General features: G+C 37.1%; 1 protein-coding gene across 1 annotated transcript in view; it reads right to left on the reverse strand.

Annotated features, from left to right (window-relative positions):
- Positions 1–1,634: 1,634 nt before the first annotated feature.
- Positions 1,635–25,715, reverse strand: part of LOC143347346 (RYamide receptor) — a 40,255-nt gene continuing 16,174 nt past the window's right edge. Inside the window, exons 2-7 of the mRNA XM_076776404.1 lie at positions 14,249–14,664; positions 10,486–10,736; positions 9,568–9,727; positions 6,507–6,575; positions 4,911–5,157; positions 1,635–2,164 (exon numbers count right to left, since the gene is read on the reverse strand). Of these exons, the coding sequence (XP_076632519.1) occupies positions 1,971–2,164; positions 4,911–5,157; positions 6,507–6,575; positions 9,568–9,727; positions 10,486–10,736; positions 14,249–14,635 (1,308 nt within the window). The 5' untranslated portion in view covers positions 14,636–14,664 and the 3' untranslated portion in view covers positions 1,635–1,970. The remainder of the gene's footprint in view (positions 2,165–4,910; positions 5,158–6,506; positions 6,576–9,567; positions 9,728–10,485; positions 10,737–14,248; positions 14,665–25,715) is intronic.

The raw sequence follows: 25,715 nt of genomic DNA on the forward strand, positions 1-25,715 counted from the left end.
TAAAAATAATTTGTTTCGAGTGATTTTTTACGTATGCTGTGTGTAAGAGTTAATCGCATTAAGAACAAATAATTTCTCCATGATACGTAAATGTGTCGAATTTAACTCCGACTTATTTGTCAAGTCTCTATGAACGTAGAACTGCAAATGGTTAATATAAGGTATGCTTTCATTTGCATTCTAAATATTGCAAATATTTTTATGTGATAAAATAATTCCAAAGTGTTGTAGCGATTAAAGCTTTTAAATGATATCGTATTGTGATCTACATTTTTAGCAGGCTATATTAAATTAGTATGAAAAATTATACGGGAAACCACGGATAGTACTTACGATAAAACAATTGTATATATTATTTTATTGTGTGTTTTAATGTCTGAACTTTGTAAAAATAATTGTGTATTCACAATTGTTAATAAAAAGTAAATATTAATAATAGTCGCTCGAAACTAAGAGTAATAACAAAGAATGTTAATTATAATTCTTTTATTTTCTTCTGTTGAACTATAAAAAAATTATAATTAGTATTTTAACCAGTTTCGAAATTTTTATTCGCGTTACATGTTTCGATTTCATTTATGTTTTCATTATTTGTAGATAATGTTGTACACAGGTTGCGTCACGCAATTAGGACGGGTTATATTTCAAATCTGGTAAGAAGAAAACAATTGTAAAGGGCGAAGTTGAATGGTATGCAATTACCATTCAACTTTTTCCACGACAGTTTTTTTTTCTATGTCTTACGCGGCCGCAGACGTAACTATTGCGCAACGTAAAATACAAAAAGTATTTAATATGTCTACACCATACACCAAGCAAGTTAATTTGTATAACAAATATGCAATGCAATACATTTTTCAGTATGAATTCTTGCTTTTGTACGAAAGATTACTTTCTTTAAAATTACTGTAGTGCTTACAAATAACTTTAATATAAAGCGTAACAAATCATAACCCCCGTAACGAAGGGGATTACAAGTGAACATTGATCTTTTCGTTTCAATTTAAGTAGTTCGTAATTTCAGGAATGTCGTGTTTCATCCAATTTCATTTCTATTTGTAGAAAGCCTTAGGTAAAAACACGCTCTAAATGAAATTTAAAAATATTTATGCAAAATGTATGCTTCGATTCACGTTGTTTATTCTTAATTCTACGTTTCACAGACATTCTATTCTAATCTTATCCTATCTTAAATTACTCTTCAATTGTTAATCACTGTATGCTTTCTGCAGTTTTGTTTTTTACTTCTATTCCCATCCTGCTCCATTTTCCATCAATCTTTCATTCAACTTTCATCTCCTCGCATTACTTCGTCAAGTACTTCAATACGTTTACCTCAGGATCACATATCCTGCACTTTCTTTCCTATTATCTACCATTAGGTACTAACCACTTCTCAGGTTACTTCACATCTCTTGCTATATTATCTTACCTCTTTTTCACCCTCATCCCCAAATCTCGTAAGTACGTTGGTAATCCTATCATTCTAGTATCCTTATGTCTAATATTGTACTTCAAATCCCATTTGTTTATTCGTTTTTGCATCTGGACCAGCAGACTATTTCCCTATATTCTAACTTTCCTTTCCAATTCCTATTCGGGCGTTTCTTTATCTATTTCTAGATACTATTCATTTCATGCAACTCTCTTTTCACTCCAATATTTCTATCTCGTACAATAGTGTACTTCTCACAACCATATTGAATAATTTCATTCTTCGAACCTTTGTTTGTTTAATAAATTGAACAATTTTGAGAAATAATTCAGAAGTTAATTTGCAATATCGAAGTCGTATCCTTTTAATTCTTAAATTCTTTCGTTTTTCCTTCTTCCAAGATTTCCCTACGAGCCGCCATTGTATCAGAACACTCTCAGAGCTATCTGTCTGTTCATAAGTTATCTTACATCCTGTCTTTTGTTCTCACATTCAACGGACATTTAATCACGTTTGCTTTAATCGTACAGTATTTTTATAATTGTTCCTCCGAGTGGGACTCCAGATACGTAATCTGTTGCAATTGAGGCGAGGGACGGAACGCGTTATTCCGGAAACTAACACTTCTTGCAGGCGCGTCTTGATTTCCGTTCGTCTTGCGTCGAACGCTAATGTAGGTCGTACAGGTATTCATGCGTCGCAAGACAGAGTAACTCGAGCCATCGAGACCTGAAATATAGTTAAAAATGTCATGTATTTCGTCAGGAATGCGCCATCGAAAATTGTTTTACGTTTGGAAACCATTTTCGGCGCTTCCATTAGCAACTATAATTTCGTATGTTACGATGGATTATGATTTAAAGTTAAGGTAAACATTACGTTTAGGGGAGTCAAGGTAACCCCTCTGAATGATCCTCAGGTTTTAGTCGTCGCTCGTTTTTTTTTAAAAAAGTTATTAATAAAAATGTATTATTAGTATTACACTAGAATCTGCGTATACGTATATTCAATGTGACCTTGACGTTCACACAGTTTATGAAGGTCACACTCTTGAGCATCCCCCAAAAAGTTATAGCTATCTATCGTTTTTTATTAAAACGTTATTACTATACAGGGTGTTCGGCCACCCCTGGGAAAAATTTTGATGGGAGATTCTAGAGGCCAAAATAAGGCGAAAATCAAGAATACCAATTTGTCGATGGAGGCTTCGTTAAAAAGTTATTAACAATTAAATTCAAAAATTTCAAATCGTTCTGGAAAAAATTATTTTCGGTTGCGGGGGTCAATTACAATCATTTTTGGTGAATAGACATACCCCCGAAATCCTACCCAGTTTCTAGAAAAAAATTCGAGGTGTGAAATTTTTCGACGAAAAAAAAAAATTTGAAATCGTTCTGAAAAAATTATTTTCGGTTGCGGGAGTCAATTACATTCATTTTTGGTCATTACACATACCCCCGAAATCCTACGCACTTTCGAGAAAAAAATTCTTTTCCGAAAATATGATGTCTGACCATACCATCGATATGTTTCACTGAATTTTCATGCGAATCTTTAAAACATCATAACTTCTGAACGGATTGGACGATTTTAATGTTCAAAAAGCCAAACGCCGCATATTTTAGTGTAGAATATGTAGCAATCATAAAAATATTCAGAAAGTTGATCCTTGATCCCGCAAAATGAGAAAAACCCCATAAAAATGGTCCAATATTCAAACAGCCATAACTCCTACAATAGTGAATATATTGCAATGAAATTTTTTTCTGAAATAGAGCTCATGGGTACCTACAAAAAAGTATTAAACATTTTCGTAGGACGTCAAACAAAATTACTAAAAATCAAAAACGAATTTTTAAGAAAAATCGACAGGGTGCCTAAATTTTTTGACGAAAAAAAAATTTTTCAAATCGTTCCAAAAAAAATATTTTCAGTTGCAGGGGTCAATTACAGTCATTTTTGGTGAATAGACATATCCCCGAAATCCTACCCATTTTCGAGAAAAAAATTCGAGAAGGTGTGAAATTTTTCGACGGAAAAAAAAATTTTCAAATCATTCTAAAAAAATTATATTTAATTACAGGGGCCAATTACAAGCATTTTTGGTCATTACACATACCCCCGAAATCCTAACCATTTTCGAGAAAAAATATCGAGATTTACAAGATGGAATAATAGGGATATATTCAGAGTGACCTATTCTTCGTTTGGCGGTTTTCCCGCGTCCTTCGAACCGAACTGGGCGATTTCGATGCGATAGAGTCGTCGATACATATTCCGATACCATAAACTTCGGTCGATCGAACTGATATTGACGCGAACGGAACAGGTGGTAATCAGATGGGGCCAAGTTTAGAGAATACGCCACGTGCGGAAGAAGTTTCCAGACCAAGCTGGAAGTGACATCCTTCGTCGCTCGAGAAACGTGTTGCTGAACATTATCGTGTAACAGTATGATTTGACAGTTTCATTGATCAGTAAACGGTCTCTTTCGCTCCAATTGATCAATTGGCATTAATAACGATCCGTCGGACTGTTTCATCTGGTTTGATAATTCATAATACCTTTCGTACCCCGTCCAAATCAAGAGTAAAACTTTCTTTTCTATAGGTCAGCAATTCTCAAATCCTTCGTCCCCATTCTTAAACCAAAGTTCTAGGTATTAGTTAAAGTTTTCAAACGATCCTTCCAGTGATTTTCCTAAATGCCTCTAAAAATATTCCACTTTCAAATGGGGTTGCAGACTGTAATAATAGAAGCTTAAGATTCTTTTGTATACCAAATATAATTTCCATTCTAAATCGGAAGTTACTTGCGTCAAACGTAGGCTATAATGAGTTCCGCTTTGTCTGCGGGTCGGGGAGGCCGAGAATAGCGACAGTGGACCAGAATTAATATTTAATAAACGCTGAGATTGGAAAAGCCAAGATGGCGATATCTTTTCGGTATGTGTATAGAATCAAATGATGAGTTTAGGGTTCGTTTTGGAATATAGGTTGCTACCTCGGTGGATCAAATCAAGTGATGCGTGGGTTAGATGATACAACGTGTATTTAAATTTATTACATACATGTACAACGAAAACTTAGCAAATAAAATGTCCACGTGCACACCGTTCTTTTTTCCTCTTTTCACGTGTCCCTTTATCTTTCAGCATTCTCTCCCACTACCATTTCATACTCCACCACTGCGAAGGGCAATAAAAGGGAGAGAATTTCAACTCGGTAGTTCTTTGTTTATAGCATCATGCGATTTAGAATATGGAATCTTTAGAGAAATAAGAACAATACTCAAAGGTCGAAACACACTTTGCAAAGGTTTATTGAATTTATCGTCCAAGGTTATATTACAGTTCAAATATGCTCTTTGGTCATTGTTATAATTGGGATTTGCTTCGGTAAAATTGAGGCAGCCTCGAGAGATTAATACAGACGAGTTTTCCCAAGGGTAATTAGTAATATGAAAATTTAATTACCAGTTAGGGGAATTCCGATCGTGCTAGCGTTGTTGTTAGTGTTACGTCGCCGTTCGTTGCGTAGAATTCGATGCACGCCTGGTAAACAGCCGATCGCAGTTATGAAGCCGCTGCGAAATCTTGCGTTCATCCAACAATAAATTACCGGATTGTAACACGAATGCGACATAGCCAGCCAATGCAGGGACATCCATACGAAGGGAAGGCCCGTCCAACTGCTCGATGCTTCGTTGTTATCGATTATTAACTAAAACAAAAATTGTTCACGTTCGCTCGATCGACTGTAATTTACCACTTGTTCCTCTATTTTTACTTACTTCAGAGAAAAATTAAATTACGCACAGCAAGAATTATATTTTTTAAAAATGTGTTTACCAAATTCGACTCTCGTTTCGGTTATTTTGGAATAACTTTGGTATTTATGAGGACGACTAAAAATTTGGGAAATTGCATATAGAAATAATAAACTATCACGTTTGCAACACCGCTAGGTCACCGTACACAGTTCATAATATCGTAAATACTTATTTTGGTCATAAAGTCGGATAGGTCGTAAATCGACAAATGTCACGAGTCGTAAAATAAAATAGTCGTATGTCGTTCAGGTCGTAAGTCGACTGCTTGTACACTTCGAGGCAAAAAGATAGCACACTTCCAAATTATAGTTTCTGTTTATTAAACATTAAAAATTCAGCTTTTTGTGTGCATATATTTTCAGACTGCCCTTGTTGATACATACACCCCTGGGAAAAATTTTAATAGTGGATTCCAGAGGCCAAAATAAGACGAAAATCAAGAATGTCAATTTCTTGACTGAGGCTTCGTTAAAAAGTTATTAAAAAATTAAATTAAAAAATTTCAAATCATTCTGAAAAAATTATTTTTGGGTGCGGGGGTCAATTACAATCATTTTTTGTGAACACACATACCTCCGGAATCCTACCCATTTTCGAGAAAAAAAATCTGTTAGGTGCCTAAATTTTTCGGCGAAAAAAAAATTTTTCAAATCGTTCTAAAAAAATTATTTTCGGTTGGAAGAGTCGATTATAACCATTTTTGGTGAATACACATACCTTCGAAATCCTAACCATTTTCGAGAAAAAAAATTTCTTATCGGAAATCTTATGTAAGGCCAGAAATGCTTCCCGTGAAACTCGACGAAAAAAAAAAAATATTCGAATCGTTCTAAAAAAATTATTTCTAGATTCTAGGGTCAAATACCACCATTTTTGGTGAATACATATACCCCCGAAATCCTACGCACTTTCGAGAAAAAAATTCAGGAAGGTGGACAAATTTTTCGGCGAAAAAAACAAAATTCGAATCGTTCTAAAAAAATTATTTCTAGGTTCTGGGGTCAAATACCACCATTTTTGGTGAATACACATACCCCGGAAATCCTGAGCATTTTCGAGACAAAAATTCATTACGGGCGGAACTTTAAACGTTAATAACTACTTAACGAAGCCTCCATCAAGAAATTGGTATTCTTGATTTTCGTCTTATTTTGGCCTCTAGAATCTCCCATTAAAGTTTTTCCCAGGGATGGCCGAACGTCCTGTATATTTTGAGTATTTTATAGTTCGTGTTACTCACCATCAGTATATTATACGGGAGCCAGCAGACGGTGAACACTATTACGACAGTCATCATCATCTTCACCATCTGAAACAAGCCAAGAACCATACATATTGTCATGTCTTAAAGACAGCTAACAAAATAAGTATGGGTTCTCATGATATTCATTGATATTCGTGAGCTCTACTTCATAAATAAACAATGAAATACACACGCTATTGTAGGAGTAATGGTCGTATGTTCGCTAGCTTTATCAATTTCAGTAGTTCAATCGACCTCTGTTTTTTTTTTTTTTTTGCCAGGTCGTACGGTCTCGTATATTTGCAAATCTCGAAGACACACAAACGTTTCCACCTAATTCAACATCAATTTCATTGAGCAGGGCAAACAGCTCCGAGTTTGTGGACCATTAGAGAGTAAAATTTAATAAGCAGAGGGTCAACCACAGATCCATGGGTAACGGGGCACCGTCGTATTGTCAGTCTTCAATTTCCACGAGACCATGCGACTTGGATTCGAGAACGGTGGGACAATGCTCTATTCACCGAGTAATCGAGATTTTCCCTGAGGGTATCCGATGGGACGGGAAAAGGTCTAGAGCAGTCCTAGAAAGCGATATCCTCTGCTATTTCGGATAAGACGGTTTGCCAAAGTTTGGGGAGAGATCGTAATGGTTTGGAGCCAGTCAATTACCGAGTTGGTTTTTGTCAAATGTGGAAACACCGATCTCTACGTCAAAGTAGTCTCATAGAGTTTTACTTCTTGCTATAATTGCAGAAAATTTCTTATTAACTCTCCGTTGCATAATCTCTCTTAATAAAAACAATCCCTGGACGGTTCTTTAAGGAAATTTTATCGTTGCAGTTAGATAATACATGGACCTACTGTGGCGTCACCTCTCATACTCGCCACCAGAGGGGTCGCGTTCTCGCAAACGCTCGACTGACCTCCAGTTCCTATATAAATACTCCTCGACCGACTACCTCATATCCTGTCGTCCAAGATAGGATCTGCTAGGATTACTTTGTTAATTAATAGGTCCACTAGCAGGTCTGGGATGAAAAAACGCTCTCCTTTCCTTTTCTGCTTTCTTATTATGTATCCTTTTCGTTACCTCTAAAAATAATTTATGGTTTCGAAAGTAAAATTGTTGTACCAGTAGGTTAATCTAGGATAATGCTCTTCCTCATGCGGTGCATCGTGTTTGAAATTTCTTTAGCAGAGGTTGAAGTACAATGAATGGATTTGGTCGATGCCAAGTGCAGACCTTTAAATCCTATCGATTGAGATTTTTCAGGAAGAAATAATATGCTTCAAAACCTTGGAGGAGAGCTAGAAATGCAAGAGAAACGGGGTTTAACTTGACTGTCGAAGGAATTGTGTGAATTTGAAGAAAGAAAAGTAGTTTCGTGTACCAGTATTTTATTAGGTTGTATAGTAATAATGCTTTATTATGAAAAATTATATATCATCGATATCATTCAACTTTTTAGAGAGCAAGGCCAAGAAACCAAGGAAAACTCTGACAGCGATAAATCTTTAGAAATTTAATTTTTGTTCTCTCTTCTCGTATAATTTATGATTCTGAATTCGTCTTAATTACTTGGAGGGGGGGAAAAAAACAAGCGAGAAAAGGAAGCTAGTTGGATAATTAATTACTGTCTTGCGTAAGATTTATCGAGTGCTTTTATCTCGTTCGAGCATATTATAACAGTTCACTGCGGGCCTCTTACGAAAGTCGCGATTTTGTGAACACGGCGTTTTAAAAGCAATCAATATTGTCGTTCTGCTGTCGTTGCGCTTTCAATTATTTTCAAATACCACTTCACGCCTCCTACGATTTTTAACAACTCCCGTTATTTACGATGCCCGCGATTACATTGATTAATATAATTAAATTAATTTCTGTAGTATCGAACGTTTTAGCGAAACGGTTTTAGTTTTTAACTGGTACAAATATTTCTATTGTGGGTTTAGAGTCTATCTATGAATTTTGCGCCTGTAGTCGCGCGTTGATATTTATGCATACGGTAATAAATTGGAAAAATTCTAAATTCTGGAACGTACGTCGGAACCAAAGCGCAAATTTGGCCAGGCTGACCATATACATTGTTATACCGTTAATATTCTGTGGTTCGTTCGTAGCTAGTTTATTTTCCTGTGCGGTCGGCTAACACATTTATGCGGCGAATATGTGCATTGCATACTGGTGCGATGAACAACGCCGCTGGAAACAGGAAAGTAGCCATGATGGATTACCGTGCGTGACTTGGCTGCTATTTTCAAGACAATTAGCCGCCGGGATCGGTAGCTTCCATTTGTTCCTGAGTTTTGTAACAATTTTTTAAATACCGAATACTTCATTAAACGTAAATGTCGCATATTGGGCGAAAATGAAGTATAAAACCGAAACGTAAAATACACGATCGAAAGACGAAGCTGTAATATTTTCTCCAAGGGAATTCATAAGTCTTTGTCTATCGAAGACCAGGCTCGAAGCCGTTGACGTTCGTATTAGTTATTGAACGATTCTGGTGTATCGCAATCGCATTCATCGAGCTTCAAAGAGCTTTTCACAGACGACCATGAGAGGCATAGCTTCAATCGTATATTCATAACGTAGGATTTTGTTTGAAAGACGTCTCCTTCGTTCCTTATAACTTTGGAGAACGTAATTCTAATATACAGAAGAGACTTAAGGAGGTATTGCTGCCTGGACTGCCATTTTTCCGGTTTTTTCGTGATTTTTTCTTGAACGAATCATGACTCGATTTGAAATTCTGCAATTTTATAATCGAAAATATTCTTCCGTATCTGATCGTTTTTAACCGATATATTACGTCCACGCGCGCAATTGTAAATTGTTCGGAAGTATTTGTAACTGCAAGGAAACGATAAAAAGTGGAAAATGGACTGGTGTAAGTTACGTGATCTGACAAGACAAGCGGAAGCTTTTATTCTTCGTTATAAAATGAGAGGGAAGAGCGTTGGAGGGATTTAGAAAAATCGATCGAACGGTAATGCCTCTGCTGATATTTTCGAAAGAAATTCTTTAATGGAGTGGTTTTTAATGGCTCACCTTCCGCTTTGATCGAGCCATTCTCTGGTCTCTGACGTTTTCGGCTTCTCCGGGTGGCCTCTTACACCACACCATGACAGCGATGCTGGTATACGTGAACACGAGAATCATTATTGGTATCACGTACTGGAGAACCAATAATGCGATGGAGTAATAATATCTGTAACACAGACGTAGACAAGCTGTAATCTCGCACCAGAACAATCTATCAACGTGGATTCAATTCACTGGAACGTTACCAACGATTTCGACGTAAACGTATTTTAAGAGAGATCCAAACAACCGCGTTTGTGCCGAGTCGAATTAATTTGGTCGTCCGTTCTAAACTCGACACAGGATGTAATTTCGGCAGCTAATTCTCTGTTCTGATTTAGTTTCTCGTCGACGATCAATCTATTTGGATTTGTAACCGATATAACCGGTGTTTTCATTCTTTTTTCCACAGGGTCAAAATTTTAATAGGAGATTCTAGGGACCAAAATAAGACGAAAATCAAGAATACCAATTTGTTGATCGAGGCTTCGTTAAAATGTTATTAACGTTTAAAGATCCGCCTTGAAACGCGCACGCAGCTGTTCATAGATTGCCGTTCTACAGGCGCAATTTTAAACGTTAATAACTTTTTGATGAAGCCTCAATCAAGAAATTTATATTCTTGATTTTCGTCTTATTTTGGCCTCTAGAATCTCCCATTCAAATTTTAAAAAATAATATAAACGTTCTAATATCGAGTCAAACAAATAAGAATCTCTGTTAAGGAGCACTCTGGGCGGTGCAAACTCTATCTAAACCTACAAGAAAATAATTGTAAGAGAAATTACTGTTACGCAGTGCATAATTGTAGCAAGAATGTTTTAGGAAAATTACGGTCGATTGGACTCGATTAAAAAGGAACGTTCTAGGGGAAGGTGTACTTACTTATTCTCCAACGACGGCCAAACCTCCTGGCACATGTACTTTTTGCAGACTTCGTACTTTGGCGAAGGCTGAGAGAGCTGTGAAACCACAGCGATCGGAACCGATATTGTCATTGCGAGTACCCAAACAGCTAGAATCAGAAACTGTGCCTGGCGTTTGCTCAACTTCGGCCTAAGGGGCCACATAATGGCTATGTAACGATCTATACTAATTGCCACGAGGGTGTACGCACTTACCAGGACCGATACAGCCTGAAAATAAATATTGTTTTCAGACCAATTTTAATCAACAGATACAAGATAGGTTTTAAAGTTTCTTGTTCGTAAAATTCGACGTGCAATTCACGCTTACTATTTTCTCTTTATTTTTCCAAAATCCCGTTCCGCGCAGAGGATCTCGTACAATTAGTGAGTATTAGGTCGTCGAGAATGTTTCTGCGGTTTCGTTGCTTTTTACACGAGAACGTGTCTTGGACGTTTAAAAACTAGCATCGTGAAATCTGGGCGCTTGAAAACGCATCGATATGGAATTTGTTCGTAATTTTCGAAAATTTGACGTGAAAAATATTTTTCCTCGCGAATTTGGCCATTTATTAAACATTCTAACGACCGAACGATTTCCTGTCGGCGCACCAGCGATTGACAAATGGCGCGCGTCACCGATCCGCCATTTTATTTTTCCGCAGTTATTAGCGTAGACCTTTCGGCGAGGCTAAATAAATTGCCTGTCAGGATACAAGGCATTCCCGTGTCTCCGACGTAATCGCGTTTGTTAACGACTTTCATCGTAACTGAAACTGCATTTACGTGTTTCGTGCAGCTGCTCCGTGGCGCTCATGGGCTGCTAATTAGTTTTCGGTAATTCGATAAAATCCCAACCTACGAATCACCCCCCTTTTCGACTTATAATAGAAACTCTATCTATTGGTACCCATAGCCAGTGTTACGAGAGATATCGTATTATTCGCGTTAACTTGCATGGGGTCCTCGAAGAACCGTGTTATTTACAATTCGACGAAAGCATTATGAATGATTTAATTCACTGGTTTTCTCTGGGTTAGGTTCGTGCAGAGTGACACAACTGAGAACAATTAAACTTTCTAGCAGGCCCTACCTTAGACGCTGGAATGTTAGATGGTTGGTCGAGGAGCGCATATGTACACAGGGTGTTCGACCACCCCTGGGAAAAATTTTAAATAAGACGAAAATCAAGAATATAAATTTCTTGATTGAGGTTTCGACAAAAAGTTATTAAAAAATTAAATTAAAAATTTTCAAATCATTCTGGAAAAATTATTTTCGGTTACAGGGGTCGATTACAATCATTTTTGGTGAATACACATACCCCTGAATTCTTACCCACTTTCGAGAAAAAAATTCGAGAAGGTGTGAAATTTTTCGACAGAATTAAAAAATTTCAAATTGTTCTAAAAAAATTATTTTCGGTTACAGGGGTCGATTACAATCATTTTTGGTGAATACACATACCCTTGAATTCTTACCCACTTTCGAGAAAAAAATTCGAGAAGGTGTGAAATTTTTCGACAGAATTAAAAAATTTCAAATTGTTCTAAAAAAATTATTTTCGGTTGCGGGGGTCAATTAGGATCATTTTTTGTGAATACACATACTCCTGAATTCTTACCCACTTTCAAGAAAAAAATTCGAGAAGGTGTGAAATTTTTCGGCGAAATTAAAAAATTTCAAATCGATTTGGAAAAATTATTTTCGGTTGCAGGGGTCGATTACAATCATTTTTGGTGAATACATACACACCCGAAATCCTACGTATTTTCGAGAAAAAAATTGTTTACCGAAAATATGCTGTGTGGGCAGAAATGTTGCCCAGAAATTTCCCCTTTATTTGTTAACTTTTAATTTGACTAATATCAAGAGTATGGGGGAAAGAAAATAATCGTATTATAGTAAGCTATTGTTCCATAAAAAATATTTGAACATTTTCTGTATTTTTCGAGTGAATTCGAGCTTCGTTGTTGACTTGTAAAACAGAGTTGAGATTTTTCGAAAATGTAGAATCGCTACCAATTCGAGCTCCGCAGGGAAATATATGTATGTAGATTAAAAATTAAAATACAGTTTGCGCGTAAGTGTGTGGCAGGTCACTATAGGTGTATTCGGGATTTTTAATCAAATTATTTGATATTTTCACATTGTTAGAAATTCTTCTGTACACGTTATAGCTTTCAAAATCGACTCAGTCTGTTTATATATATTTTTACTATAAAAACCCTGTTGGTTGTTCCAGATTTCAGCGTACAAAGTCAACTTTTAAAAAACAAAAAAAATCTCGAAGAGAATGATAGTAGCAATGGAAGGAAACCAATCTAAAATATTAAATAATGGAGATACAGGGCCCGTGCGCGCAAATGGGGAAAGATAGATGGAAAAGAAAACATTCTAAAAGCATTCGAAGAATTTTACGAAAATTCAGAAACATTGGACGTTGTAAAAGATTGAACTTGCGGGAAGCACGGCGGAAAAGAGATTTCGAATTCTGGGAAATAGTTTTTATTCGCGGATAAAGGTAAATTCGATATTTTCGGTTCCCAGAAACGTGCAGTGTGGAGAGATGAAACTAAAAAAAATGTGAAACGTGAGGATGGATCGGCGATGGTTTAGGGATTAATGGCAGCAGCTGGTGTAGAGAATTTAGCTTTTATTAGCACTATCATGGATTGCTGGGTATTGTTATACAACGCACGTACATAAGTCTGCACGTATCGAACAAAATTTTAGTTTTTTTTTATATATATATTTTTATTTCATGTCGAGTTACAGATCAATAATCCATAATCACGCGTGGAAGTCACGAAATTCTAACAGTTAAATTAAATCCTAAACTTGCAAAAAGCTGACCAGGATTATTTCAAACGCAATTAGAAATAACAGAAAATGCAGAAATAATAATTGAATGGAATCGTTTATTTTGTTATAGTATTTTCTCTTTAAAGACTGAGTAAAAGAAAGTGCAAAGTAGCTGGAAGATGTGAACAATGCTTGTAAAGTTTGCTCGATTCAAGGTAAAATATCGTTCTTTAGCGAAACGGTCTTCTCGAACGCAACGCGCAACTTTGAGCGATCGTTCCCGCCAAATTCACGTGCAACAACAGCCTCTACTTAGTTCCTGCAATTAAACGGAGCGTATATGATCGGTACGTTTCGATGTATCGCGTTAAATGGGAAATTTAGATTAGAAACTCGCGAGAATTGTATCGCGAATTTCTAACTGCGAATATGGATTCCAAGGTAGCTATTAACCCAATTATAACTTCGAAAATCGTGCATGTACGTATTGGGCGTATATTTAAATGGGGACACCGTGTAGAAGTTTGGATTTCGAGGCAGAAGCAAGGTAAAGAAGTTGCATCGGAGCGTCGAAACTTTCACCCTGTTTTCAAATTTAATCAATCGTTTTCCTTTCTCCTTTTCTTTTCCATCTCTCTTGCACAGGACCCCACAACACTTTCGTTCAATTTTTATTTGTAAAAAAAACAAAAATCTGATCAAAAAGTGACACAGTATCTCTTGTAAACAGTATAGAATTTTATAGGAGGCTTTTTTCAAGACTTTTGAACCAACATTCTCTTCGTAGAGTCAGGAATTAATTCACGGACAGTTAACGCTTTGAATTCGAGTGAAATCCAACGTAAACAAAGATGGCCGCCACGAGTGGTCGATCATAAAAGGCTCCACTGCTCCCAAAGCTCCGTTTATCGATGAATATATGAATTGATTGAACGTACCTGTAAATAATTAACAGTGGGACAGAGTTCCTGTCCAAACGGCCAGTACTGGAGTATCAAAATGCTGATAAAACTGGGCGGCACACAGAAGAGAGCCATTAACATGTCCCCGAAAGCGAGATTGACGATGAAGAAGTTCGTGACGGTTTTCATTCGTGGGCTGCTGTACACGACGTAACAAACTAGGCCATTCCCGATCAGAGCGATGACGAAGACGGTGCTGTAGAAAAAGTAAATGATGCCTTGGAACCAGTTCGAAGAGAAGACACCGTACGATCCGGAGAAATGCTCGCAATTGAACCCAGCCTCCAGAATCGTCGAGTTTCGTGCATCGAAGTCCTTCAGAATGTCCAGGGAAAAATTCTCTCGATTGCTGGTTTCATTCATTGCGACCCGCCTTTCCAGAACATTTTTATCTGAAAGCAGATCTCCCCAAACGTTAGATAACAACTCCATTGAAATGTTTGTAACAGTTTATTTTGATAAATAGTTACGAGATTTTGTTCGTGGATCACGTTCTACGATAGTAATATTTATTATACAACGCGTGAAACCCAAGTTGTGTGCTAGTGGACTTGTTGCAGTCGCCAGCAGTGAAGGTCATTTTTAATTGGTTAAAAATTACGACCAACTCGAAAGGAAGTTCCTTATCGGTATTAGATTTCTTTTATCAGTGGTTCGATGTTAAAACACTGGTTCGTTACGCCTATGTGGGTGAGGAATAATTAAACTCAATGATGCTAAGAATATTGCTACGCCTAAGAATTAGAAAATTGAATGCTTATTTTTCTTATAAATGCAAGGACGAAAAATAAAATTGTGTGTTTTTTTAGCTGGTACTAATTCCTGAAAATATTTTAGAACAAGTGTCATAGTACAATGTTTAAACGATCAATATTTCGATAGCTATTCAAAGCTTTTGGAAAGATGTATATTTTATTAAAGGCGTTTTAACGTTCTGCCACCATGCAGTGAGCACTTCATGCATCGTTTATGTTCTTCATAACGGAATTTCCATGGTTGAAGAACATAAAGAAACGATGCAAAAGTGCTCGTAATATGGCGGCTGAATATTCGAATACCCTTTTTAATAAAGTATGCTCTTTGCTTGGAATACAATATCCCGTGAGATATTGATGTTTTAGATATCGTATTTTAATATTTTCTTTCTAAAGTACGTTCAAAGAAATTATTAGAAATGTGAGGAAATAAGAAGTTATGGAGAAGCAATGCACTGGAAATACAAATACCTTTGAAAGTATTGTGTATATTTCTACGAAAAAATTCACGTATGTAACTTGAAGTTGTAGATTACCGATATAAAATCCTCACAGTGGAGACCTCTCTACGTTACTTAAGAAACTAGTCGGTTACGTGATATCTTTCACACGTCGACCGGCAGTCTTCCTTAGATCGTTCGTTCCAGTAGCACGTGGTTTTCCCTTCCGATTTATTTGTTGCATGCATTAACTTATAATAAAGTGTATTATACTCTTTGCACGAACTGATATCTACGATAGTTTTTTATTTGTAAAATTTCAAAAGTGTCGCTGGTTTTGCTCAGGTTAGAATAGCTCAGAGTTGGGATTTATTGACGAATGTGGACTAACTTTTGTCCCTGCAGAATGAAGAGGTCGGTATCACGTCAGTTTCTTCAGTAAAAGTTCCATTAAACGTACGTAAATAAAAATATGTAGCTTTTTCCTCTACTGGTTCCTCAGAACTCGTGGAAACCTCAAATTCCATTTACTGTACATTTAGTTATCGAAATTTAATTCTATGGCAGTTTTGTTTACTACTTTATTCAGATAAATTTCACGAGGATGACATCGAAATTATTGGTACACCTTGTACATTTACTTACAGAAGTGAAATAAAGGGCACTCCTCAGTTGCTGTTATTGATTAAATAGCCTCGTAATAAAGACTTGTTCGCGAGAAAATGCATTAATTAGTTCTGCGCGCCAAAATGAGACGAAAATGGCGGAAGTAGGTTTAACAGATTCAGACTTATAAAGAAATTTAATTAAGACTATTATACCGAATACAAATTTCGAGAAAAATTGTTACAGAATTTGTCGATCCATAGTCACTGTAATAAAATATATATCATTTAAAAAATATCGAAATTTTCCCACTTATAGTTAAAGACGATAACTTTTGAATCCATCAGTGTCATAATTCGAGACTTGATGGACGAGAACAGTCTAGAATGAAAGTTACATTCCAAGTAACTTATTTCTCCTAAAAATTTCAGATTCCATCATCGATCATCTCCGAGGTAATTTCATAACGTAACTGTCAATCTTTTTTATCGCTATTTGGTCGATATGGTAAAAGAGTTCGTCCACTTTCTTCCCAATTTTAGTGAAATTTTTGCGACCGTCGATACAATTTTCAGCATGATCGAACAGTCGTTTGGTTTCCATACACGATAAATCAGAAAATACTTCTACGATGAAAAGTAACCAGAACACTAAAGGAACATAGAATATGCATATCTATAAACGATTTAATTGTTCGTTTTTTCCCCCCATTCTGAAACGAGTGAAATAATTTCCTGACATAACCTAAAACTGTTTCAAACAGACTGACAAATATTTCTAAAATAAGTAGATAAAGAATTCAGATAATTGAAAAGGAAATGTTTCTTTGATCGACATTTTTATTTCTGCGAACTTGCAACGTTTGAAATATAATCGATTCGATGAAAATTTTATTACGGTATTTTTACGTAACTATTTCGTTTCAAGTAAAGTCGTTAAAAGGCATTGTATAACAAATGGAAATAAATTGCACGGGGAAAGATCTGGCAAACAACATTATTCTGTGCGATAAATACCAACAAATTCGCGAAGCTTTATCGAGATAAGAGATTGATTATTATAGAAATATGAATCTTGTAAAATAAGTAGAAATTTAAGAGTTACAGTTACGACTATTCACGAGTCGTGAATACGTCTAAACAGGAAATGAAATAAACTACTACAAGATAAATGAAATCGTTAAATCTAAGGCGTCGAGATTTACTCGAGGTAAGGAGAAAAATGAATGTCGCATGATTCATAGAGGGGAGGAGTTGCCTAATACATATTTGCTGGTCACGTAAATCCTCTTCAACTTCTTTCTTAATACCCAACATCAGCTTGAAGCTTTCCTAGCGTGAACAATAGAAAAGTAGCCTATTTTTTTAAGTCGAAAACGACTTTTATGAGCAAAAAATTAGCTCATCCATGTTATAAATTTTTGCTCGAATAATTTATTTCGGTAGATGTTACTGCCACTCTTTTTATCCGCTGAAAGGAACGTTACGATGTGCTATTTTACTTATAAACTGTCGAACTAATACACTTTAATCTCCCTCTGTGACGGGGCAATTTTTTTCGCGACGTTGTCTCTCGAATTCCCTTTCGCTCCGACGGTCTCCATTTTAATTCTTATTTGGCTGACGTTCTCCATGGTGGCGTGGGTGTAGTTGCATATTCTCGCTATGAAATACATTCATGGTTTCTGCACGATCGGTCTAGGAAATTTCTCGATAAAGGTTGTCGGAACAAGAACGATGGCGTCGGAGAAAAGCAGAATTCTAGTAATATTTTTGTACGGTTGAAAATTTATTGCTTTAGACGTATTGAAGATGTACGAAACTCGATAAAATCACAAGACAAGACACAAAATTCGTAACTCGATAGAAAAGGGAAGAGTCGAACTGGATGTATCGTATGTCACAATTTCAAAATGAAAAATCAAAGAAGTTTTACAGAAGATTGTTTTCCTTAAAATTACGCGTTTGAAATATGGCTTGAAATTTTAGCACGAAACTCGGCACGAACTTACGGAACGATCCAATGTTTGATTTCTATAATATTTTATGATTTCCCTCAATTACTTGGGATATTCGAGCGTTTGAAATTTTAGCACGAAACTCGGCACGAACTTACGGAACGATCCAATGTTTGATTTCTATAATATTTTATGATTTCCCTCAATTACTTGGGATATTCGGCCAGCTTGTTAAAAAAGTTGTTTCGAAACTTTTTTTTGTCGAACCGTTAGTATATCCGAATTTTTATAGAGTACTCGTGATCCCTTGACACGTCTGACATTGGCTGACCATAAATTTTTGTTACTGTCATCGCTCCATCTTGAAGGGCGGATGGAAGTTGGAGGGTTGATACTTTCCCAGACGCCGTAACAAAATTTACGCGATTCATGGCCCATTCGCCTGGAATCAGAAATCACTTGTTCCGATAATTCGCCAAAAAAAAACTCGACTACGGCGAGAAATATTTAAAAAAATGGCGCATGGATTTGCTAACTGGCGTTTCGTCTTTAGTATGTAAATCGTCGATATCCGTTTTCCATGTATCGTTTCTGATATAATCTTCGATGATACGCGATATTCTCGATCCCCTAGGGCAAGCTCGTCGTTTCGATAAAAGAAGTATAGCGATCTCATAAAAACTTGAGAGAATAAAGAAGCTAGCGCCCCTCCAGTATCGGGCATAAACAGTGCAGAGCCTCGGAAGTATCCTCTTTAAACACGAGAATTTTAATGTGCGCCCTAAAGCGTACTGGGAGCAGTACTGCAATAGGGGGTGGGCTCACAGAGGGACTTAAAACTCCATTAAACCTTTTGTTTTTAGTTCTTCTTAATTTTTGAACCACTTTACATACTCTTTCTAGAATATTCCTCGAGCATGATAGTATTTCTATTTATAATAACATCTTTAGAGAATTGTTTTGCAAACTATATTCAGAGTGAGAATTTTAGGATGTTCCTCATTGACAACTACACCGAAAATCTTTATTTATTTAAAAAATAACTCGATATGGCAGTCAGATCGGGTCATCATTGTATTTCTTTTACAATCGCGATTCCTACCTAGGGTAACCTCGACGAGAACTTTTTTCTCGAAAATACGTAGGATTTCAAGGATATGTCTATTACCAAAAATGATTCTAACTGACCCCATTGAAATTTTTCAATATAATATTTATAATCACTTTAATATTTTTAAAACGTTCCAATTGGCCGACACGAGACTTGTTCTCGCATGTTTCGAGATTAAGCCCCTCGATGCTTGAATATTTTCCAAATTTACGATCCAAAGTACACAACTTCTCTTCGAGTGCATTAATGTGTGTTTTGTTGGGTGTTGCAACATATTGTTTCGCGATTTTAGTGACGCAGTTTACGTATCATTGTTAGAATCCTGTATAATTTACTGATAAGAAACGAAAGATGAAAACTTATACAAAAGAAAGTGTCGTGTAAAGGACAGAAGATCGAAGAAATGAATACGTGATGTACGACCTTGGTTCTCGACAGAAATTCAAAGAAACTTTCAGTCTCCTCGAATTTGTCCATATTTTCATACCTATTGTTTGCAATAATTATTAATTAACATCAGGCAATAGTTGAAATAATGCTCGATAGCGTGGGTTGTATAAATAATTGTTTTTAATACCATTTTACGTAGAATATTAATTTTTCGGTCAAAGGTACGGTTAACCGTTAATTGATTGGTGAACTCGCCAAGGACAGTCTTCCCCACTCCTTGAACTCTCCTGCCTGAGACTCTCTTTCTGTTCTAGGCTGGCGGACGTGACGGAACCTCGTGGTTCTGCGCTCCACCTTTACTCACCACTACTGACCACTGGACGAGCACTGGTCAACTCTAGTGACCAATACTGACCATTAGTGACCAGTAGTGACCAGTAGTGAGTCAGTTCTGAATCTCCCCTGTGTAATTTCTTTTTCGACCTTCAAGCGTCTGTTGGGCTTGAATGTGGGGTTACATCTTGCTTTTACTTCTCTGGTTCCGTTCCATATTTTACTACTGGTCACTTGTTTGGTTTGTCCGATGTAAAATCTGTTTCACTGACCACTATCGACACAGTGGCGAGTGATATCTCAATCTCTAATTTCTTACTTCTTTTTCGACATTCAAATGTCTACTGGGCTTGAATCTATCGTTCTGCCTCGTTTTCGTTTGTCTGGTCTTCTCATATTTTACTTCTGGCTCCTTGTTTGCCAATGTGTTTGTTCCTCTATTTTATTCTTGCTTAAACGTTGGCTTATTGTATATGTTGTGTTCACTAATCGCAAATGCAAAAGTTTTTAGTTTCAGCTTACTTACAGGCCATCGTTGGACATCGTGGGACGACATTTATTTTATTTCAGGGCTTCGTGTTTGCCAATTTATTATATTTCATTGTGTAACTAATCGTAAATGACTTTTTTAGTTTGTTTCAGCTTACTTACAGGCCATCGTTGGACATCGCGGGACATCGTGGGACGACAACGCAAGGACATCGAGGGATTTTTATTTTTAAGGCCCTTAGGGTAAATTTAGTTTTAAGGCCGCGATACCAAGCAATTATTAACTTAGCTTCTCGTTCTCTCGATCTTTCGTTTCTTGAAACATGATTCGATCCGAATATCTGCTGTACGGTACAGCATCGCGTCGCGTCGCGTCGCGTCTCCCACAATTTAGCTTCACCCCTTTTTAAACAAAATAATTGCTTGGTACATTTACTCCCATGTATGCGTCTGCGTATATGCCAAGTAATTCTTTACCAACTAGCTTCTCGTTCACCCGTTCCCTCGTTCTTCGTTCCGATCACCACTGCTTCCATGTAGAAAGCAAGTGATCGGCCGTTTAGCTCGTCCGAAGGGTCAGTTGCCGTCCTCTGGCGAGACGATCCAAGGGAAAGGGTATTTCGGCCGCAGAGGGGATCAGGGACTGTTCCTGTCTGCGGTAGCCCCGACACACGCTCCCTCTCTCTGTCAGACATCCCGAGTTGGGTCCAGTTGGCTCCCAACAGGATGCGTGGGAGAAATGGGGAACCTCTGTGTCGGGTGCGTCGATTCCCTTCCCCTTCGATCGGACTTGCCAAGAGGCAACGGAGCTGACCCTTTTGACCAGTTACTCGGTTCGGGTGTCGCGTATTTCGTTCCTTGCACTATTGCATGGTGCATCGCGTCGTATCGCGTCGCGTCGCGTCTCCCTCAATTTACCTTCATCCCTTTTCAAACGAAATAATTACTTGGTACAACTAAACTAGAAGATCGAAGGAACATTGCTTCCTTCTATCTCTCTAGTTTAGTAATCTAGCTTGTAAGAATGTAAAAGGGAGATCGATGGAACTTTGATTCCATCTATCTCCCTTCGGGTCTCCACTCGCAGCAACCTCCACGTGGTGAGACCTGGTAATCGGTGTCACCCACGATAGAAAAGTTATTCTTCGTGGGTGACACCGAGCTAATGGCTGCGAATTTAGAATTGTTTCTTGATATAATAAACGAATTTAGATTTATAGTTAGACAGGTGTTTGGTTAACCATTATATTAGGCAGGTTATTTTTATTTAAAGACAAATTCTTTTGAAAATTCTTTCAACTCTCTTCGTTGGTTGTGCATCTTTCATTAGCTGCACTTTCGTTTGTTTCTCCTTCGATTAACGATCGTTGGTCACAGAAGATCTTTATTAATGGAAGGTGGTCGGGAATTGGTTAGGGTGGGTCTCCATTCGCAGCAACCTCCTCGTGGTGAGACCTGGGTAATATTATTTACCGTTTAATTAATAATGGTGTCGCTCTTAGCTGGGTAATGCAATTATTAATTGAAAACTAAATAATATTAGCAAATTGGCTGCGATCCGCCTTGCATAGGTCATCATGAATATAGAGCTTCTTCGCTAGATTATTTTTGATTCTCATTGATTCATCAAAGATTCTAGAGTATTGTCAGAGACGAGGTATACGAGTAGATCTTTCACCCAATGTATTTTTTCGGCCCATTTTTATGGGGTCTCGAAACCCCATTACCATTTTCGTGTCATTTGTAACATTACCAACAGATTTAGAAATGAATTTCAATTCCTGCATAGTCAACTCACATGTATTTATGCACACACTACAACTGTCAGCTCATCAATTCAGTGAATAGTTTCTCAACTGACCGCTACCCATGAGAAGAGGACGCTAAAATCACCTCCGAATTTTCAGGTCGGTATGGCAGTCAGATTGGGCCACCAAAGTCCATAAGGTGTAAGATCTACTCGTATATACCTCGTCTGTGGTAGCATATTCGTTTGGACTCGGCGAAAATAGGAATTGTTAGAAAATTTCTATGGTATAGATTTCGAAGAAATCTGAAGAAAGCATCTTAGAGAAGCAGTGCACTGGAAAAATAAATATCTCTGAAACTACTGTGTATATTTGCAGGAAAAAATTCATGTAACTTGGCAAGATACCCATAATAACATATAAATAATAGTGCAAAGTTGCATGGTTATCGATATAAGATCCTCACAATGGAGACCTCTCTACGCCATTTAAGAAACTAGTCGATCACGTGATGTCTTGCTTAGATCGTTCGTTTCAGTAGCACGTGGTATTTCTTCCCGATCTATTTGTTGTACGTATTAAATTATAATAAAGTGTATTATATTCTTTGCTGTATCGGTTAATTCTCCGGCCCGCGATCCAGTGATCTTTCACAAAAGTGTCAAACTGATATCTACGATAGCTCTTGTGTCGCTAGTTTTGCTCAGGTTAGAATAGTGTACAGTTGTGATTTATTAACGAATAATAAATGTAGGTTAACTTTTGCCTCTGCAGGGTGAATAGGTCGGTATCACGTCAACTTTTTGAGTACTCGATTGCATGAATTATTAGGAAAGTTCCATTAGACGTATCGTTTCACGTGATTTATGCACCGGCATATTTCAGCCCAGTAGTCGTACAGTTCTCGAACGATTTGCTATCAGATAAATAGGTCCTGGAGGACGCCATGGTTGGCTTGTTCCTTCTTCGAGTGCACCTTATAAATCCACTGAAATCTGCCTCTCTAGAGCCATTTAACAACATTCATTTTATAACTCGTTGAAACACATTGGCCGTATTATTAATTCTACGTTTTAAAAGTACTTTTCAAAACTAGAGAAAGTCATTCTTAATAAAGTTAAAATTACCCTCTTGAGATCGAGAGTTAAGTTTCCTCTGAAACAGATCTAGATTTGAATCGAAGATAGAGATTCTAGGATTCAGGATCGGAAGGTTATGTTGAATGAAACACATGTTAATATAAAGTTGATTACACGTATATTTTAAGAAAACATTTAGTTTCCCGATCTCTTCCTTCGTATAGTTTGCATATTTGTTAGTTTTCTCTTCGTTTCCAGTAGACTTGTGGCCATGTTTGTGTTTGTGTAGTCAACGTTTGATGTTCCAAGCTCACGACTACTGTATCTAAAGTTTGTCGAGAGATTCGTAAGATTGACTCGAATATTAATTTGTCGCTGCCTTAAAGACCCAGTGATATTTATTAAAAAAATTTCCCCGTGTTTGATAATTTTTCTATTATTTGTTACTTAAAATTAGTCGTGGTTAAGTCGAGACATCGAGATGGACGATTCGTAGTTTTTAATGTTTCGTTTTTCTTCGAGCTTTGTAAATAATTTTAAACAGCTCGAGAAACTAATTTATTTCCAATATGGCCACCCAGGTAGACTACTTAGATATATTAATTTCCCATCTATGGGGATCAAATTTCTCATTCCATAAGCAGAAATACACAAGGTATTATCGAACCTCAGTTGGTATATTTCCTTTGACAATATTATTACCTGATTTGCAGTATAGTTCGAAAGGGAGGGATAAAAGATGGATTCAATTAAAATCTCGCTCCTTCCTTTCCTTTACGAGTATCGTAACTTGTACATTTGTATTTGTTTATATTCTTTGGATACGTAAAGTAGATATGTTTTTATATGAACTGACTCTTAATGGAAAAAGGGTCTATCTGGGGGTTTCTTGCAGTGACGTCTATTCGAATTCTGTTATTCTATTTGTCTCCAACCGAATGTATTTTCCTGTCCCGTAGGGATTATCCATTTCCGAACATGACATCTTATTAAATCGAAACAAATACCAAAGAAGAGCACGAGTCCTATTACACGAGCAAAACTCGTCTATTTCAATTGCATTTTTTCCAATTTAAGCACCGTGACGTCAAGAGACAATCTGTTAGACCCAAAGTTCGAGGGATATTCTCGAAAAGAACAAATTATTATTTACCAAAAATTTCTACAGTTATTAGCATCGATTAAATAAATTTTTATCTTATTTTCGATCGATTCGAAGTTAAGTGGAAATCACGGTGCAGAAAATTTGTACCGGAGCGTGAAAAAAGGAAATTTAATTCGCGCGACGCCATGTTTACATACTTCCTCTTATATTTTCCCGTATCGACCACCGAGGGGGCTCTAAATTCCATTTGAAACTGTTGTTTAAAGCGATTCGATGTACACGAGTTATCCGATCGCGATTAAATATTGAAAATAAATTTGATTGAACGAGTTTACAGCTTCGTTCGAACTTGTCTGCATGTTTAATCCGTGGGAACTTTTGTTACACAGCATATTATGCAACATCCGTATTACTTAGCTCTGGTCAAAAGTTTCGAATCATTATGTAAATTATTCTCGGGGAAAATTCGAGACAGATTAAGACAAACTACCGGAAGCTACAACGTCTCGATGCCTCGGAGTATTGTTATAATTTTTAATTCTATCAAACATAGTCAAATCACAAGTAGAAATTAAAGATTTTAGTAACACTTCGAGGCGCCATTTTCTAATTGTAGATTCGTATAATTCCAATAAATTTCTCGAGCGATTATAAGTTCTGTAGTTTTCACGCGGGACTATTTCGCGAAAGTGTTAAAAAGGGAGATCGAATTTAAATAACAACGCCGACAAAGGAGCGTCCTTGGTACAGTCGTCGCGATGTTAATTTCGCCGTGGCGGAATTGGTACGTTTTCCCCTCGTTTCGCCGTGTCGCGAACTTTAAAAAGCCGATGCGCATGCACATTTAACGAGATACAAACCGATTTTGCTCTCTTTGCCCTGCGCCTTTTTCACGCGCACTACACCTTCCCATTTTCCTACAAAGTGTTGCACTCCATATGTACGTTCCTTTCTGTAATTTTGCATTGTCACCGGGACCGACCAGCTTTCCCACTTTTATATCAGGTGGTTCATTGAAACGGTCCAAATTCGATTAAAGTCTATCGCTTCTCTCGTTTTTCCTAACACAAACGACTAAATTGGATCCACTCGCGACATATGTAATATACCAATCGAGAATTTCCTCTAATTTCTTATGCAGAGTCTCGTCAAAGAAGAGTTAGTATTATAAATTTCAAATAATAGTTTGTTTGATAGTAGACTCATCAGTTACGTAATTGAGGAGTGTATATATAGGAATGGAAGGTCGGTCGAACGCTTGTGAGAGAGACAAGAGCCGTAGCCCTCTAGTGGCGAGCGCGGGAGGTGTCGCCACAAAATAATGGCCACTTGTTTCTTGTATTATTTGTTGAATTTCTCGTCGAATGTTGCCCTCGACTTCTCCCTTCGAGTATTCCTAAAGGATAAAGATTGGGAACAGCGGGGAAACG

This window comes from Colletes latitarsis, chromosome 11 (assembly GCF_051014445.1).
Source record: "Colletes latitarsis isolate SP2378_abdomen chromosome 11, iyColLati1, whole genome shotgun sequence".
In the NCBI taxonomy this organism is placed as follows: Eukaryota; Metazoa; Arthropoda; class Insecta; order Hymenoptera; family Colletidae; genus Colletes; species Colletes latitarsis.